Source organism: Tachysurus vachellii, chromosome 16 (genome assembly GCF_030014155.1).
Source record: "Tachysurus vachellii isolate PV-2020 chromosome 16, HZAU_Pvac_v1, whole genome shotgun sequence".
Lineage (NCBI taxonomy): Eukaryota > Metazoa > Chordata > Actinopteri > Siluriformes > Bagridae > Tachysurus > Tachysurus vachellii.
The window spans coordinates 13,190,879-13,209,508 of record NC_083475.1 but is presented as its reverse complement, the minus strand read 5'-3'; the positions used below and the strand labels follow the sequence as shown (position 1 = coordinate 13,209,508).

The following is an 18,630-nucleotide window of genomic DNA, read 5'->3' as shown; positions in this document are numbered from 1 at the left end:
GGGGTATGATGGACCATGTGAACAGTGCCTGCCCCATGGCAGCCCTATCCCTAAGAAATGTTTACGGATCAGTGAAGTGTCTCCTGGCTGTCTTATGCCCCATCAGTTCCACTGACAGGAGACAGAGGTGCAGAGGGACTGCATGGCATGAGGGTTCAGCTCAGGGTCAATATATTTGAAATGGTGCCACTTTACCTGACCTGACGCCAAGGTCACATCCACCGAGGACACCACTTATGTATAGGAGGGAGGAAGAGTTCTTCAGTATCTGAAATGCATAGTTATTCATTCATTCATCTTGAGTAGGGTTGTACTTGAGGCACAAAAACCAAGAAATCTATACTACTCAATCTGCTACTATATGATTTTATTTAGTGGCTCTAATATATGACCAACTTTGGTCAGAATCGTGGTAGACCTACCATTCATTTGCAAATAATAAAGAATAAAGGACTATTTTAAAAGTAGCAGAGGTACTAGCATTTGTCAGTGCTAATCTGTTGAATTATTTTCATTGGTAGTCTGTTTATTATTTATCTGTTCTGAAATATGAATAAAAATATAAACAAATCAGTGTAATTTATTCAATGCTACATTGATCCAAATTATTGGATTATTACACCCAAAATCTACTTTATCCTAGTCCTACATGGAAATGCTGTTTCTTTAGGCAAGAACATTGTGTGCAAGGCAGTTATACACCCTTGATGGGATTCAAGAACACTGCATGGCAAATATGGGAAGCATTCACACCAATGAAGCAAATGAAGTGAAATGTTTCATACAGAATAGGCCTCTACATTTGTGTGTGTGTTTTTTTTTTGTGACCATTAAAATTATTCGCATGCAGGCTACAAAGTGGCTTAACGAGAAAACATTATCATAAGGATTTGAACTCTTGACCTTCTAATGATGAGACTCCTAGCCATTGGGAGTTCAATAAAGCAAAATTGGCTATTCACTGTAAATTGGAGCAACACTAGGAAATCATGGACCTTTATAAGTGGCTGGGTTCAGGTGTCTTAGAGTAAGCATGTGTTAGCTTTCAGCCTCCAGTGGTTGCTACCATGTGATGGGAAGAGCTACCTTGTACATGGTAATTGGAAAAGACTAGAAAATATATCTATAAGCATTATGTGAATATTGCTATGAATATATTTTCAGTATTATTTATATTGCTAATAGCTCAGATGAAGAGAATCCACATGTATGTAGCACCTTTATTGCCTTAAAATCAAGAGACACAACCTGACTGAATTACTAATTGAGGAAAGAACAGGTATGTCCGGTGAAATTTATTTATTTATTTTTTTTTTTTAACCTTATGGCGTGTGAAGAGGGATGCCACTACAAGAGTGCAAGTGTCAACCTGCCAGCGATGATGATGAAGACTCCCTCACTCACCCAGCACTGTGGAATACAGGTGTCAATCCACCCACAGTGTCTGGCTTAATCCTGCAAGCCATGCAGTGACAAGGAAATGGGCTCTTTTTATTGTCATAGACATTCATGCTAATCGACCATATGCAATGGAGACTAACAGAGCTGAAAAGCCTCCTTTCAGCTGATGAAAGTATTTTTAACAGCAGACATAATGCTCACCTCAGCTGCCATGTAGTCCTGTCCAAATCTTTGTTGCTATGATTTGTTTTGGCTGAAAATGAAGCAGTTCTTGGCCATTGTGTCATCTCATGGAATTCTGATAGTAAGATCATAAAAATGTGTGTTCATATGCAGCACACTCATCATTGATCACAAATGATATTTAGTTTGTTTGTTGATGTTTACACTGCATAAATACATGACAATCTGACCCCTAGAGGGCAACAGCCAACATGCTGAGTAATTGCAGTGACCAGATGAAACGGAGCAGTGGGAATTCATATCTGTACATGAGACCAGATTACAGAGGTCATTTGTACAACACCATTGCTTGCTTGCTCACAGGCTTGCAGTGGACCAATTCATCTTCGGCTCTCAAGGACAGCATGTAGTGTAGTGTGAAGGCTCACACATGGGAGAAATGTTTTGTGCTGTGCCTGCTCTGTGTGTGGGTTCATTTTTGTACCACCTACTATTACTGTGCTATTTGCGGTCAGCATGTGGGCTGATAGTGAACACGTATCAAGAAAGTCAAGGTTTTCCAAGCAATACACAAGATTTTAAATGTGTCTCAGCAAACATATAGCCAATGTTAGCATTGGAGAATTATTTCATAATGTTCTGAGAAGATTATATTGTGATTTTCGAAGACAATGTTTAAAAACTTCCTTTTAGGAGACCTGAAAGAACATTACAGAAACACTCCTGGAAATTGCATCTAAAATTATCCATTGGCAAAAGTTCCTTGTCAGCTGTGATATAACCATTCCAGAAAAATGTTTTAAAGTTTTCAGAATGTTTCGTGACTTTGTTAACTGAAACTAAATGTTCCCAGAATATTATGAATTGCTCCCCCCTACTCCCAACCAAAACTAAATATGGGATTTTTTGGCTTTGGTAATGGTATCACCTAAGCCCCTGGGTCAGATCCAAATTTTCTCCCACCAGATCTCCTGAAATGGGCCATGTATGGAGTACAGATGCATTTCTGTTTTGTTTTTTTTTTCATCTGAAATGCTTATAGTGTAATGAGTAACTGCTTTTTTATGTTAAATATTTGATATTTATGCTGTGCCATGTGTGTTTTCATGTGGTCCCATCTCAGCAAAGTTGTTTTTAGGTCAAATGGAGACCTAAAAATACGAACCTCCTAATGAGGCATGATGGCTTACGAGATTGTTTGAATTTGCCCTAGTTCTGATAAACAGCATGCCCGAATGCCAAGGTGGAAAAATAAGCATGTCCGTGTTGGGATCTTTCATCCATGTTAAACAGCCAGAATTCTCATGGGAGAGCAAAAAGGAGAACTTGCCTTAGAGGCAAAGCACTCTGTCCTTGCCATCTCCCATCCAGCAAATAATGCAAAGGCACCCAACATCACAGACTACCCAATGCCCTAGTGTCTCTGCTGTGATCAGCAAGGGTGAAAGCTGTGGGCTAGAAGCGTCCTCTCAAATGAATCACTGCTCCAAGTGTTGCTTCGCAAAGCAGTCAATCCACTGCTGAATGATGGCGCAGGGTGGCATCTCCTTGGCTAAGTGCCCGATACAGGGATTTGATATGCAAGCCTGCTGATGAATCATAACTGATGGAACATCTCACCTTGTATGATTTATTTAGATGCCATGACGCATATTTTAGAGGTTAATTTCTCTAGTTCTCAGCAGACATCCAGCACAGTTTGAAAGTGTATTTCTGAGAGAGAAAAGAGTGCAAAGAGTGCAGTCTGAGTGCAGTCTGCTCTACAGGTTCCACAGCTCCTGATCTAAAGAAACACACACACCTGTGATTAAAGACTACATTACCCATGGGTGATATGTCATTCACAGAGAAGCCTCTCTCACTGAGTGAAACCGTGTAGCCAGTGGCCATGTTATATTTGACAGAGAGGAATATCAGGCCCATCACTAATGAGAGGGCACAGGAGTGCTATTTCCCCAGTCTGGACACACACGCCTGGGACTGACTTAGTGGAAAATCATTAGGCAAATCCAATGTAATTAAAATTACAGCCAAACAACTTAAATGCACATGTATCTGGGTGGGTAATGTCCAGCATTAGGCCTGCAAATTAGCAGTAGTTATTCTTAAGAGCTGGTAAGTGTTTAGTTTAATGTTCATTATGAGGCTGGTGAAAGGCACTGGGAATTCCTTTACACTCAGTCTGGAAGCTCTAGCGCTCAATGTTTTACTTGTGTACCCTGGCACATAATTAGTGGCAACTGTTTAAAACAGCAGGAGCATTAGTGTCTTTTTGCTGTAAAAGTGTTTAGAAATCACTTTGGGCTCTTTGCACTAATGGATTCTGAAGCATGACATCATTCCCTCAGCTTTATTCAGTGTGCTATTATGTTACACAAACCAACAAACCTGGGGATTAACCCCAAAAAAGGAAATAAAAAACTCACCAAGTCATTCGAGCCTGAAGTGTTAAGTACTCAAATGGGCTTGTATGTTTTTGCTGCTAATAGATGAAAGCAGCAAAATCTGAATCTGAAAATATTAATTCTGTCATGGATGCCATTTATAATCATTTCCTGCAAGAATTGTTATTTTTTAGCAGGAAGACATCTGATTTTTTGTAAACAGACGTATTGAAACCGTTCTCATGGCTGGATTGGGAAGCTGTCACAAGGTTGATATAGACAAACAATTAATTACATGCATAATACCAGATGTGTTATAACGAGTTCATCGTGAGCGGGAGAGACGATTCCATGTGCGTTTACATAAGAATACAATCATATAAACATTCACATAATATTTTAATTCATATTATTGAAATTTATCATTGCAAATTGTTCATTCCCTTAAAAGAAAAGATTCAAAGTACTGAACCTGTAATGCACAACATAGTTAGAAACAATTTCCTTGGACACATTTTCTGGACTGGACAGTCATATTCAATTGTTCAGTAGGTTTCAAAATTTAATGAGTGCACAAGCATGTTCAAAACAGAAGGTTGGTGATTATAGAGAAGTAGCAGGGTAATTTCCTTTGGAAACATTTGAGTTTTCTCCTTTCTTTGCTAATATTCACCACTTTCCTTGGTAAATATTAACTGCAAATAGCAAATAGCAGTACTAATCACAAAGTCAACACCACATTTACATAAGATTGTTTCTTTTAGATATGTATATTTGTATTTATTTATATGTATAATACTTTTGTTTATATGACTGCAGCAAAAGTATGGCCTATATTAAAAATAAAGTGCAGGAATAAAGAGTTATTGTTGATGTTGAGAATCACCTGCCTTAACCTACCATAATTCTGCTATGTTCCTTCTTCGGCAAAATGTCCACGAGCAACATTTCTCTCTTAGTGATGTCAAGGAGGTACACATAGAGGTTGAATGTCATTTTATGGAAGAAAGCTCTTAAGCTGTCTTCAAGTTTGCATGCTTAATCAGTCCCATACCCAATTGGCTAACATTTCATTAGACAGACAAGATGCCCTATTGGAGCTCCCTAAAGAACCAGAGAGTCAGTGAGTCACAGATGGCCATTCGCTTCCATGAAAGGCCTTTCTGAATACAAAGCAATGTAAGCCACATTCATATCTGAAAGTGCACATAGGTTGATAGGGTTAGTGATGAAACTGTGGCGTCAATATCTGTCAATATTCCACCCACTGTCTTAAAACATGCCGATAGCTGGAATCACTGGAACTTGCCTCTAGGTGTGAATGTGTGTGTGTTTGTGTGTGTAATGCAATGAGCAATATCATCACAATATTTTAATACTGCCTCTGACATTCCATCAAACAACTTTATCACTCGAGTTCATAGATGGTATCAACTAGAGGTGAGCAAAGGACTGTTTTCAAAGTCCCATTCACACACTCATTATTTTTGGTTCTACTTGCCTGCAAAATTCTAATGAATGTAATCTGCAGTATTAGTATGAATAATGCACCTCTTATTCGTATCTGTACTCATTCAGAACAAATGATCTATATCATTACAGGTTTACAGATGTGTGTGATCAAGAGACTCGCTGTTGTCTCATCTCAGAATGAATTATTTCACTATTTCACTAATTATACACAAATAAAAATGGAGAACGTCACAGACAAATCTGCCATCCATTAATAGTGTCTGACCTCCAGTAGCAGGCATGTGATATAATGGCACATACAGAGGTTTTCACCTTCACCTGAATGCCTACTGCAGGCTACAAGAATTCGTCCCGGGGCAGCTTCAATTACTCTACTTCACTATAGCTGCTGACAGCTGCCACATCCATGGAACACTGTAGTCCACATGCCTTCTTTCAGAGTCTGAGGCCGATTAGTCTCTCAACCAAGAATTTATAATGGCTAGTGAGAGAAACTAGTTTTTATTGAATAGACATTCTAACGTAATATTTGAAAATGGGTTAACATTAACTCTATATACATAAATATTAAGGAAGAATCACCTCTACGTATATTTCTAAGGCAAACTCGATATGGTATGTGGTGTTTGATTAGTATTTCTTGCCCGTTTCTACTAGGAAATGTAGACATTTTCAGGCTCTTTGTAGCAGTGCAGGTGAAATTCAACTGTAATTAAAGCCTTGCTTGGCTGAATTTCGAAGCTCTTTAAAAGCAGGCTTCTGAGTGCTGCAGTTGAATTATGGTGTCATGCTGTGCCATAAAATGGTCAATTAAACAATTATATATCTGCTGCACCTGACCATGAGCACTTTCAAATCTCTGTTGTTTTTGGAGTGACTGTGCGACCTTCACATCAGTTGAATATGAATATGAGTTTTAAAAAGACCTTTTTGTATATTTGTGTGCATTTTGTTCTATAATATGACTGTGTCCTTGACCATTGTTTGTGTACAGTAGGTTTAGGATGGTAAAGGGCAGAAAGGTGGTGTTGCCCAGCAAGAGGCGTAGCTAGGGTTCTATTTTAGTGAGCCATTCACATGTAGGAGGAGAGGCATCAGTCATCAAAAATCCACCACACGGACCTGTTCTCTGCCTGACTGCTCATTCTCACTGACATCTTGTTACAGGTAAGAAGACTGTATCAATGGCTTTTTATCTTAGCTAATAGCCCAGTTCAGACATAAGTGGAGATTAGGTTTGAGTGTGAAGTGTGTCTTGAAGTGCGGAGAACATTTTCCATCTCAAATGACTCCTTTATCTATCCGAGTTCATAAAATGGCTCCTTTATTTCTGCTAGTTCATTATTTTGTTCAATCCTTAACAAGATTAAGGGCAGCGGGTCACATTAAGAATTAAAAAAGGTGCATTATGGGAAGATGACTGGACAGTTTCTGGCAATAAACGTTTCTGGAGATTCTTAGTCCTAAACATCTGATGTTTCAGATGCTATCATTTTTTGTAATGTCTCTCCCAGGTGCTGCTGTTGTTTAATATTCCATACATTCTGCATCATGTTTATTTAGAAGGATTCTTGCGATCAAAGTCACAAAGCTTTATTGGTGTTGCTGAACTCTGTCATAAAGTGGGGCAGCACTTGGCCTTTACTCAACACACATTTCCTGGCATGAAAGAAGGGAGCAGAGAGGGAGGGAGAAAAGAGAGGGCAACAAACAAAGATGAATATCTTTACAGGCATGAGAGACAGGTGCAAATGTGTGTGTGTGTGTGTGTGTGTGTGTGTGTGTCCACGTGCCAGCATATTTCATCCTGTCTCATTCTGAACTATTTGCGTTGATGCAAGTCATTTTCCCAAAATCGAGCTGCAGATGTCAGGGATGGAAAAATCACTTCCTGTGTGGGAGGGTGTATGAGAAAACACATCACCATTACATGTCAAGTCACAAGGATGGCTTTGAAGGTCAGCAGCTCCATCATAAGCTCCATTACAGCAAGTGACTACAAAGTCCCCCAAAAAAGATAAGCCGTGTAAACTTGTTTTAGGAAAGTGACACATAGTTGGCTCCGAGAGTGTAGTTTTTAAAAGAAGCTCAAGTAGGCTTTCACCGCTGACATTCCGACAGTAGACACAGTCACATGGCAGACATGGTTTCTTTTATATCACATTTAACATGTCGGCAGAAGACCATAATCAAACACTGGGTCATATCCATATCTCGCACTGGATGACTCAGAGTGTCCTCACTTACTTTATTCTTCTTTTCAGCGATCTTCTGTATTTCATTGTCCAAATTCACCTTAAGACCCCATTAACCAGAGCACTGTGGCATCCGTGACCTCGGCAACAATAGAGGAGACGACCTGAGCCACACCTTGCTGGCTAAGGTCACAGAATGTCAGATCTCTGCCCTGTAACGCTCACTGAACTGAAGCATTCTGGGTAAATTACAGTTCACCACATGTGGTGAAGGTAAAATGTATAATTGAGCATTTTCTGAAAGTGATACATGCTTTTTTTCATCCTACTTTCATTACTTATATAGAACTATTGTATATTAGTGTGTGATTTGGAGACAATATGTAAGACATTGCCAGTGACTGTGATCTCTCTTTCCATGATGGCTTGGTTAATCCATGGCAGACAGCTGTCATTTGAATAGCACAGGAATGTGCAGAACTCAATGCGGAACTATGACCATAAATATTTTGGCTTGCTTTCAGAACACGTAGCACAGTGTGACCATGTCTGAGGGGTAAGGGTCATCTCTACTGACATAAACACTCTGTTAATATGACATTCACTTAGCATATCTGATTTGCAGTAGTTAATGATGAATGGTTCAGTAATGTACATATGCTTGTGTTTACTTCTATTTCTGTGTGTGACATCATCCTTCAACAGACCGGTAAGAAACCTGACACTAAAATAATCCACTGCTGAATGATATAAACTAGAACGGTTAAATCGAACGGTTAAATTGAAAATCCCTAGAAGTTATTTGAATACATTTTCATTTTGAATACATTTTCATGCGCAAATTAATTATTTATTTATTATTATTATTAATTGATTTATTTTTGAAATACACTTTTATTTATTTTTTTTTAAAGTTGTCTCTTTATAATATATATTAATAGATAACTTAATATATTTATATTTATACCTAAAATAATTTTTTTAATTTATTTAACAGTTGTTAATGTTCAGATCTAACAATCTAACAAATTTTAACTGTGTAATTTACACAGTTTAGGAACATTTACACAGTTTAGGAACAAACTTTTTTCCTTAAATTGGGATTTTGTATAAAAAGTTTACAGAGATATAGGACACTAAAGACATTTGGCATTAAGAAATGGCAAATCATTTAGAAAGCAACAGAAATCAGAATAATGATTTATTTACATCAGTAATCTAAAGGTAGGTCTAATTTGAAGTGATTTAGACTGTTTATTTAAAGAAGTGCTTTTTCTAAGAGTTTAATACTAAATCATGGAAATACGGTATTGTTTTTAATAGTACTACAAATGCATGAGCATGTACATTTTATTGCCTGGAAGCTGTGTGACATTTATCTCACCTAACTTTCATATTTGACAGTAAATTACCTTCAGTGAAATCAAATATCACACAATTTCATTGCATCTCTGGACTAATCCATCAGTAACAGTCGTGTCGTCCTGCGGGTATGTGATGATGTGCAGTAGCATGTTGTATAGTAAGCTCCACTGTAGGTTTGCACTCTTAAGTCTTGTGCGACTGAGCTCTCGTGTTGGAAATTCCAGCAGTAATCAGCTCCGGCAGTTAATGCATGCTCCATGGCGTCTGTGGATTAAGGCCCATTTACTTCCTAATGTGGCTACAGAATGAAACAGGAATGACTTGTCTTTTTTTGTCTCCCAGAGGAAGTCCAGATCAAAATCTAAGTACCCGGCAACACGTAGGCTCCTGCTGAAGGTGGGTATTTTGAACAGATTAATCACCACCATGTATCCATTATCCTCTAATTCCTTTAATGCTTCGATTAGTTGGCTTGATCAGGTGGCTTATTTAGATCATTATCAGATCAGAAGCTTATTTATGATATGATTATCATCTTTACTGTGAAGCATCAGACTATAAGCACTTCTTTCTTTCCCAGACCAAACTTCTTAAGAAGGCAGAGAGTCTCCTTGTCAAAGAAAAAGAGCAGAAGAAAATCGACCGAGACAATGCTTTGAATGAGAGAGTTCCTCCTCTAAAGCTCTCAGGACTCTCAGTAAATGAGCTTCAGGTATGTAGCAGGGTCCAACCTGGTAGTGTTTTAGTCTAAATTGGCCAAATAATTTGAATATAAATAAAAGTGTAATGAAAATGAAGATGTATAAAATACTAGTAGTATTTATTAGTAGTAGTGTTTATTTGTACAGAAACACATTACATTTGTTTGTACAATTTCTGGGGGAAAGAATGAATCTAGATCTGAATGGCGGAACATTAAAAGATCTGAATTGAGGAACATTAAAAGATCTGAATGGAGGAACATTAAAAGATCTGAATTGAGGAACATTAAAAGATCTGAATGGAGGAACATTAAAAGATCTGAATGGAGGAACATTAAAAGATCTGAATGGAGGAACATTAAAAGTGGTGTCGGAAATCATATACCAGTGTTCAGCTCTCATAAACACATCCACTTAAAAAGTTTCTGTAAATATACAACATAAACAAGATAGTACTGAAAACAACTGGGCATTTAGAGAAGTGCACTGGATTACAATAAAATACTCAGTGTATCATGGGATATTTCATATTTTATGCAGGAGTGAGAATTGTAAACCTTCTCTTTGTGTCAGCGTCTAGAAATTAGTAGAGACGTGGTTGATTTAATGTAATTAGCGTACAACTGAGTTTCAAAGTGGTCGCTCACTGTGGCATATGAAGAAATAATTGATTTTAGTATCAAATATAATACATCTCAGCTCTTCTTATGCCTATATGAAGAAGAGCGTTTTGTATAAGATTTCTGAATGAACAGATCACTTTTCCTATAAATAAGACTATCAGTATTCAAACAAAGTAATTATGAAAATAATTAAGAACAAACTGATGGTTTGTTGGTGTGAAAATTGGTCTGATATCCTAAATATCAGGTCAGTCTCAACAGTCTAAAGGAAAGAGTCGGCACTCTTTATGCGCACACCTTCAACAAAATTGGAGTATATAAAACAAAATGTGACTGGTGAAGCCAATGTGGATACTTAAAACTCTCACATGTGATAGTCCCTTGGAACACAAGCTCGGTTGATTAAATAAGTGGATTCAGGTGGGATTCCTGCTGGGTTGGAATGAAAACATGCACCCACACCAACCCACTAAGGATAAGATTGTGGATAATACACACATTCTCTCTCACACAGTATAAACTAAAGTAGAGTATAAACAAAGTATTAGCAAGAAATTTGCTAAAATCTTACTGAAAATATTAGTATATTACTTTAAACATAAAGGTGTTAGAATGCTTGTGTCAGACCTTCTGGGGTTTGAGGTTCGAGTCCGTCCTCTACCCATTGAGTTTGCATGTTTCCTCCCCCAAATGCGTTGTAGGCTTAATATATTACTCAATTTTACAGTAAACAGTTTACAGTAAAAAAAAAAAAAAAGAACTTATAAGTTCAAAAAAAAAAACCACTGAGGAACCCATTAACCTCTTTATTATAATAGTGTGCAGAACCTGTATTTTCTGTATTATTTACAGACAAGATAGAAATGTGATGGTATGGGATGAAATAGATGATTCACATCCATAACCTCTTAACATCCAAGTTTGTTTAACTTTTTTTACATTCCTCACTCTCATAACCTTCATCTTATCTACTGTATTATATAATTGTAGTCTTTTTTTATAGAAATTTGTTTAGGAAGGAATGACTCAATAATACACTAAGACTTTAAGGGCTTCCAGCATTACACAGTGAACTTAAGACTGGTTTCTCATTATAAATATCTCTTAATTATTTTTGCAGGAGCTTTGTAAAGATTTGCACCAAAAGATTGACATTGTGGATGAGGCTCGATATGACCTTTCGGTAAAAGTGGCCAGAAATGATTCAGAGGTATTCTGAGAATTATTGCATATTTATATAGTACTGCAGTTAATTCCTGTGCACTTTGCTGTATCAATTGGAAGTATCCTGTTATATGTAATGATGTTATTCTCTTTTGCACTTTTCAAAATCCTGTTAGCCAACATTATACATTAGAGACAACATTATACAGTCATCTCATTATAATGATCCATCTCATTCTACATTCATCTGAGACTTTGTGAATGCTGCATCCCAAAAGCCACCTCATCTATTCTAGCCAGAGCAAAGGCTTCGCTAAATAAAGCATGCACGCTTCTATATGAACGTAATTAGAGATGGGGTGGTGTGATGCCAGCCCAAAGTTCATTATTTTTAAACAACAGCACATCCACAAATGTATTTATTCCTCTTCGACCACAAAATCAGTCCATGAAACATGTTAGTTCCTGTTATTGCTTATGATATAGCAGCCAAAGACAGCTGTTCCTTTATCAGCTCGTCTCTTCTGTACCTCTTAAAATTAAAAAGAGAAAAGTCCTCTGTCGTTGACAATAGAAACTCCTCTCATAAATGTTAAATAAACATCATCTATAAAAGAAAACCTTACCGTATCAGCAACTACAGCTCTTTGTTAAATACCATGTTTATTATTTAACTTAATGTCCCTGCAAATGAGATGTTACCACAGAAATAATAGCAGAACAAGAACATTATTACCAACCTGTGATTTGATTTGATTGGATTAGATTGGATTTGATTATAACCGACAATATAGCTACAGCTGCTGTTACGGAAAATGAATCTACACCTTCACATAAATCAGATTCGCATCAGATTCAGTATTATATTCATTTCAGTAGCATAGCAGTTTTGTTTGTTTCAGAAATTGGACACCACTTTAAATCACACATATGGACACTTAAGGTCAACATTCTTTGTGTCAGATTCAAACACTGCAGCAGAAGATCTACGAGCTGAAGGGAAAAATGAGCAGACCTAAACTGAAGAGAGTGAAGAAGTCGGCAGATGACAAGTTGGGAGCCCTGACAGACATCAAGCTCATGAAGGCCGACTTCAAAGCCAACTTGAAGACAGTGAAGAAGGAGGAGGAAAAGGTGATGCTGATGTCCTCAAGGCTCTGCTACACTGATAACAGTTTGAGCATTGCACTGAATGCTATCTATCAAGTCTTTGTTTTATAGTCATACAATAAGCCTTTGTTTTTGACATTCATGCAAATGCTCAATGTTCAAGTGCCATTAGGAATAATTGCATGCTCAGAACATTTGTACGTTCAGAATATTCTATTTTTACTGCTCTTTCCATTTCACTCCATGTGCAATTTCTGTCTGCTCCTCACATGCAGAAAGAGGAGGTGACAGACTGGAGGAAGAATGTGGAAGCCATGTCTGGGATGGAAGGCAGGAAGAAACTTTTCAATGCCGGACAGTGAACCAACAACGACCTGTTGTGCTTTTACAATATTTAATGTTTAATGGGAAAATATTTGATTCATTAGAAATATTTCTCCTAAAGGACTCTGTATGGATTTCTCTTGATGTGTTTTGTGTGTCTGTGTCTGTTTTTTGTGGTGATTGTTGAATATTCCAAAAGGCATTTATGCCTTGTGTAGAGTAATGAGTGTTGATTTAAAGCTAAATTATGGGGCCTATTACCAGGAGAGATGGATAAGATGGAAAAACAACATAATATTCCTATCCTACCAACTATGTAAATATTTGATTCATATTCAGTGTGATTAACCTGAATAAATTTACTCTGGTTTCCTCACCAAATGTCTGTTGATTTGATCATATACCTGAATATGTTTAAATCCGGTTATATTTAAACACACAGACAAACTCTTAGTTTTCGGTTTCCTCCTAAATCCCAACTAAACATGGCGAGAGGTAGATTTATTCTAAACTGCCACTGCACATGAGAGTGTGAATATTCATGCTTACTGTCCTGCTATGATATATTGTCATATCATGAATATACTCCTGCTCACTACCAGTGTTCTCGGGATAGTTTCCACATCCAACACATTTCTATATTATATACACCATTCAGAATTCATCAATATCTTAACCTATAAATGTTTTAGTACACATGTCAACAAAGTTAGAGTATATTGTCATATTGTATACTGTCTATTAAATATTTATAGATTATTGATTGGACATAATCGGCTTTATTCGCTGCCCCAAGGTTCAGCATTTTGTACTGTTTGAGAGTTTTATCTCACTAAAGTTGTATAGAGTAATTATTTGGTTAGCACCTGTCAGCTTGACCCAAGCTGACCATTCTCGCTCAATAACAAACCATTATCACCAGCAGAACAACCGTGATTGGCTGAAAGACAATGGAAGAAATGAACAATTTCAGGTGTACGGTTGTTCCTGTTAAAGTGACTCTGAGTTTAGTTATTACATTTTTGCCCACAGTTCACCTTTATAACTGCCTCCAACCTTTTTCATATCCTGCAAGGACCTCTAGATCCATTTGTAATATTTATTCACGTTAACTAACTGTTTATTTTCTTCTCTTCTACCCTGAAAAGCTCAGGACAGGGAATGGGGAGTTCTCAACTGTAGTTCTTTCTGTATATTGTTTATGCACATTGGTAATCAACTTGAATGATTAATTAAAGTTTCCCTTCATATTCTCTGTGATTTAACAAAAATAAACAAATAAACAAAAGCAAACAATCAAATAAATAAATAAGCAAACAAATAAATTCATTAATTAAATACAAATTTAATTTAAAAAAGTATGACGAATGTTCCAAAGCAAAACCTTTAACACCTTTAGAGGATTTTATTTTTAGAATGTTCAGCTCCATAACCTTAATATGGTGCACTGTAAGTCATCTGAAAGTGCGGCTGTTTTCACTGCAGCTGGTTTCATTTGCCTGCTTCACCAGATGGAGGCGACAAAGCTTAGTACTCATATATGGCCTCGTTCACATGCTCCAGATAGACTCTGGCCTTTTCTATGAACTCAGACCCAGGTCTGCTTGTGAGAAATGGCAAGATTCATCACTGATCAACAAACACACAAACCAGTATATTGTTACAGAGAATAATTCTTGGATCTGTCTGTATTTGCTGTTGAAATGGATCTATGTTGTTTGAAAAGTCATAATACTGTATCACAAAATGAGATTAAGCCAACTGTGACACACAATTGCTTCTGACCCACTTCCATAAACTTGGCAAGGGTTTGGTGTTAGTACACCAACGAGTTCCATTGTGAACTGCTCGTGCTTTCGAGTGAAGGTAGCCATCATAATTTTTCTCTGCTGTGCATGACCCCAGTTTTCAGTTCACAGTCCCACATCGTGTTCGTACATGCATGTGAGTACAATCAGCAATGCCCTTTAGTGTCAGTGTTTACAAGAGACATATGGTGTTGAAAAGAACTTCAAGGGGGATATTGTTAAAAGGAGGTACAAGATAATGTAATCAAAAGGGCACCAGCCTGGCACACGCTATCATGGTGATACTGAAACACATAATCACCACTTCATAGTATTTCAATAAACTGTTGTAATGTTCATATCTTCTTCACCACAGCCACATTGTCTTATGCACAAAAAAAAAGCATTAATCATTGCATAGTAATGAGGCTTTTTTTTTTTTTTGGAGGCTGTGCTGAGAGAGGAAACAGAAGGAAAGTAAAGGAAGGGAGTTGGATGGGCATGGCATCCTCTACAAATCAGGTCATGTAGATGGAGGCCAAATACACACAGCAGGGCATCATCATCAACATCATCATTAGCACTAAGATTTGTGTTCTACATACGACCTGGGTTCTGTCATTGCCTGTAAGGTCGCTAGCAATCTGCCTGAGTCACAAGCAAACACTGATCACTAAATCAGATTATAATTTACAGTCATTATTATTTGTTTGAATGAAAAAATAAAATTGAAGTAATGTTTTTACACAATAGCTCAAAATATTTCACCTAGACAATAGGATCGATCAATATAATCTGTTATTTGTGTTCACTCTACTCCTTCCAGCATAATTTCAATATAAAATGCAGACTTCAGGATGTTCTTAACCATTTCCTTTTCCCATTCTTTTTAAACACATGTGTTATGCACATGTAAACTTTCTTCACCGTGAGGAAAACTAAAGAACTTTGAGCACAAAAGAGACATACAGTACACTTATCAACTTTTACACTTGTCAGATATCAAGTCAAATCAAGACAAGAAGCGTTTATTGTGATTTCAACCGTATATAGCTGACGGAGTACATAGTGAAATGAAACAGTGTTTCTCCAAGACCGTGGTGCTACTCAGAACAACACAGTGCTACATAAAACAACACAGAGCTAAGGATTTAAAGTAAGTTGTCCTAGCCACATAAAGTGCATCAGTGCAACCTAGTGCAAACAGTGCAGGACAAAAGACAGTGCAAACACACAATATAAAACACTACAGAACAGATAAACAAAATAGTGCAAACCAGTGTACATACTGTATATTGTACAGTACATTGTGCAAAAATAGAATATTGTAAACTAATAGGGTTCTTGTAAACATATACTGTATACACTTATCTAATAGCAGCAGTTCGATGAGGTATTGGAATGCGCTGTGCAATAGAGACAGTGTACAAGACAGCATGTGCAAAAAAAGCATGGAAACAGGTTAACATGGGTGGTGATGAGTGTGATATAACAAATAACACAATTATAGAGGTTGTAACAGTTGAAAAGTAACCAGGAATCGAACATCAGTGCACATTGTCCAGCCACACAGGTTATGGGGAGAGGGGAGAGCAGTAGCTCATTGGTTATGGTGTTGAGTTACTGCTTGGAAGTTCAAATCCTGAGACCACCAAGTTGCCACTACTGAGCCCCTTAACAAGACCATTAATCGTCAACTGTTCAGTTGTATAAATGAGATAAATGTAAGTTGCTCTGGATAATGGTGTCTGTCAAGTGCAATAAAAAATAACACAAAGATCATGCCTTCAGAACCAACCATTTAGAACCAACCTGTTTTAGGGGTTGTTTAAAATCAACTTTAGCAGTAACAAGTTGTTAGGATGGTTTGCATCACTGCAAATATGATATATTAAGTGAAAATATATTGAATATATGGGTAAATGTTGCAAAATGAAATTATGGCTATCTATAATTATGGCTATCTATAATATAATGATCTATTGGCAGATCATTTTGCTTAAAATTAATAAGAAATAACTGAGAATATTTTACTATATTCAAGATATTTTCGTCGAGCAAACACATACAGTACTCGCCACTTCCACTCACAAGTACCAAGAATATTTTTAAAAAATTCTGCCAGGAGGTTACGAGCTGTGTGAATATATAAACAAATTAGTGACTTAAATCATGGATACATTCAACACATAAATGTTCCTAGGAACACAAAATCACTAGGCAAAATGTCTGCCTCAGTTGAACCTTCTCTCACTTGAACCCTGCTGAGTCAAATATGCAAAAAAAAGAATATAAGTAGGAAGTGTGCCTACTGTATGTGTTTCCTTTAACTGAACAGGAAAAGGCTCAGTGCTGTTTTTCTTTTTCGGGAACACTTCCACTGAATACTGCAGGGGTGCAGATCATTTTGAGATCCTTTTTTTTTTTTTTTTTTTAGATCATTTACATTTAAAAACATACAATGTCAAAAACTAATCCTAGAAACAATGTAATTTGCAACTTGTGCTATGAAATTAAACTGGGAATATTACTAGTTTTCTAGAAGGTCCTGAGTTTTTATCATTTATTGATTTATTTTGTATTTGATTAATCCAGCTTTTATATTTTATGATGAGCAGATGGTCCAGTTTTGATTGGACATAAATGTCGTCCCTGCGGTACTGTTAAAGCTCTCACACATTGTTCTGTGTGACCTTTGCTGTGAAATTGCTTCCAAAGCATTGTTGTCTCTTGCCGAACTGTTCTGCATGTCACAGCAATTCAAGAAGCTGTTGAAAGTAAAGGCTCACAGTTACAGAATTCAACAAGTATGTTAGAGCAGCTGCAACATGTAGCATGGGGATTTTGTTGAGTCCTGCTGAGTCATTGAATTGTAGATTACCAGTATGTGTTTTGGTTAGATTTTCCAGTTTATTTACAGTTTCTCCAGACAGCAGCCTCCCAGAATTATTAGCCCCCTTTTCAACATAAGCACTCATGACATTTTAAAATACTGCAATGAATGCTTTTTCCAAAATGCTTTTTAAAAAAAATTAAACGTCAACTTTATTTAAGTAACTTTTAAGTTAAACAGGAGTACTTTCTTAATTAAATCTTACCCAATTTGTACTGTTTTTAAGTTTAAATTTCTCTTGTGTGGCCTACTGGACAGTTTATTCAGTCCAGTAGACGTCATGACGTCATTTTTCTTCACAAGTTGTTTCACTTGTCAAGTTGGCAATCACTTTACATTCAACAGCAGCTGAGACTGATGGATGTTTTGAATAAAACCAGTACCTTTGCATTCTGACTTAAATATTTTCATCAAATATGTCTATATCAGTGTACTCCCTGAGCCCCCACCCAGCCTATGACAACTTGACCCATAGCTGACATGGAAGGTTTTAGTGAAAGCCAAAAATTTGTCGAAATCGGGGTAGAATTTTAGCTTGATATTGCACCTGAAATAACACATCACAATAAAGTGTGGTTGTGTCCATGTGGGAATTATTTGGGTTTCCTGGTTTCCTCTCACCTCCTAGAAACCTGTCATTAGGTGGATTGACCATACTACATTACCCTGGGCGTGTATGAGTGTGAGCATGGTGCCCTGTGATGGATTGGTGTTACATTCCTGCTTCACGCCCAGTCTTCCCTGATTAGTCTCGATATCCACTGTGTTGCTGACCAAACTGAGTTAATTAAATAATAAAATTCTTTGCTAGACAAGAGATGTACTTTCTGTATGGTTTAATAGCAGGTCATTGCAAGTATTAAATCATACCTGTTACTATTCAGAAATGCAAACCTGATTCTGTGACAAGTGAGATAAGCAAGTTGCTACTCGTCTGTTCACTAAATTATTTCTTATTCTTAGTTGTTATCACGATTAGAGGTGTGTATTAGGAGAGTCACAGACGTACAGTGCTGCGTTTCTATTT

At 37.0% G+C, this 18,630-nt stretch overlaps 1 protein-coding gene across 1 annotated transcript; it reads left to right on the top strand.

Moving 5' to 3' along the window:
* The first annotated feature begins 8,241 nt into the window (after positions 1-8,241).
* Positions 8,242-13,682, top strand: tnni4a (troponin I4a). Its single transcript, XM_060890096.1, has 6 exons — positions 8,242-8,345; positions 9,344-9,397; positions 9,582-9,713; positions 11,446-11,535; positions 12,453-12,623; positions 12,875-13,682. The coding sequence occupies exons 1-6, from the start codon at positions 8,268-8,270 to the stop codon at positions 12,959-12,961; spliced, it is 612 nt and encodes a 203-aa protein (XP_060746079.1). The 5' UTR covers positions 8,242-8,267; the 3' UTR covers positions 12,962-13,682.
* Positions 13,683-18,630: the final 4,948 nt, after the last annotated feature.

What these genes read in the sequence shown, in the direction of transcription:
- tnni4a (XM_060890096.1), top strand. Translation starts at nt 8,268, where the DNA reads ATGATGAATGGTTCAGTAATGTACATATGCTTGTGTTTACTTCTATTT. An exon ending in CATCATCCTTCAACAGACCG is followed by an intron (nt 8,346 to 9,343) that starts GTAAGAAACCTG and finishes TTTGTCTCCCAG; the next exon opens with AGGAAGTCCAGATCAAAATC. An exon ending in TCTCAGTAAATGAGCTTCAG is followed by an intron (nt 9,714 to 11,445) that starts GTATGTAGCAGG and finishes TTATTTTTGCAG; the next exon opens with GAGCTTTGTAAAGATTTGCA.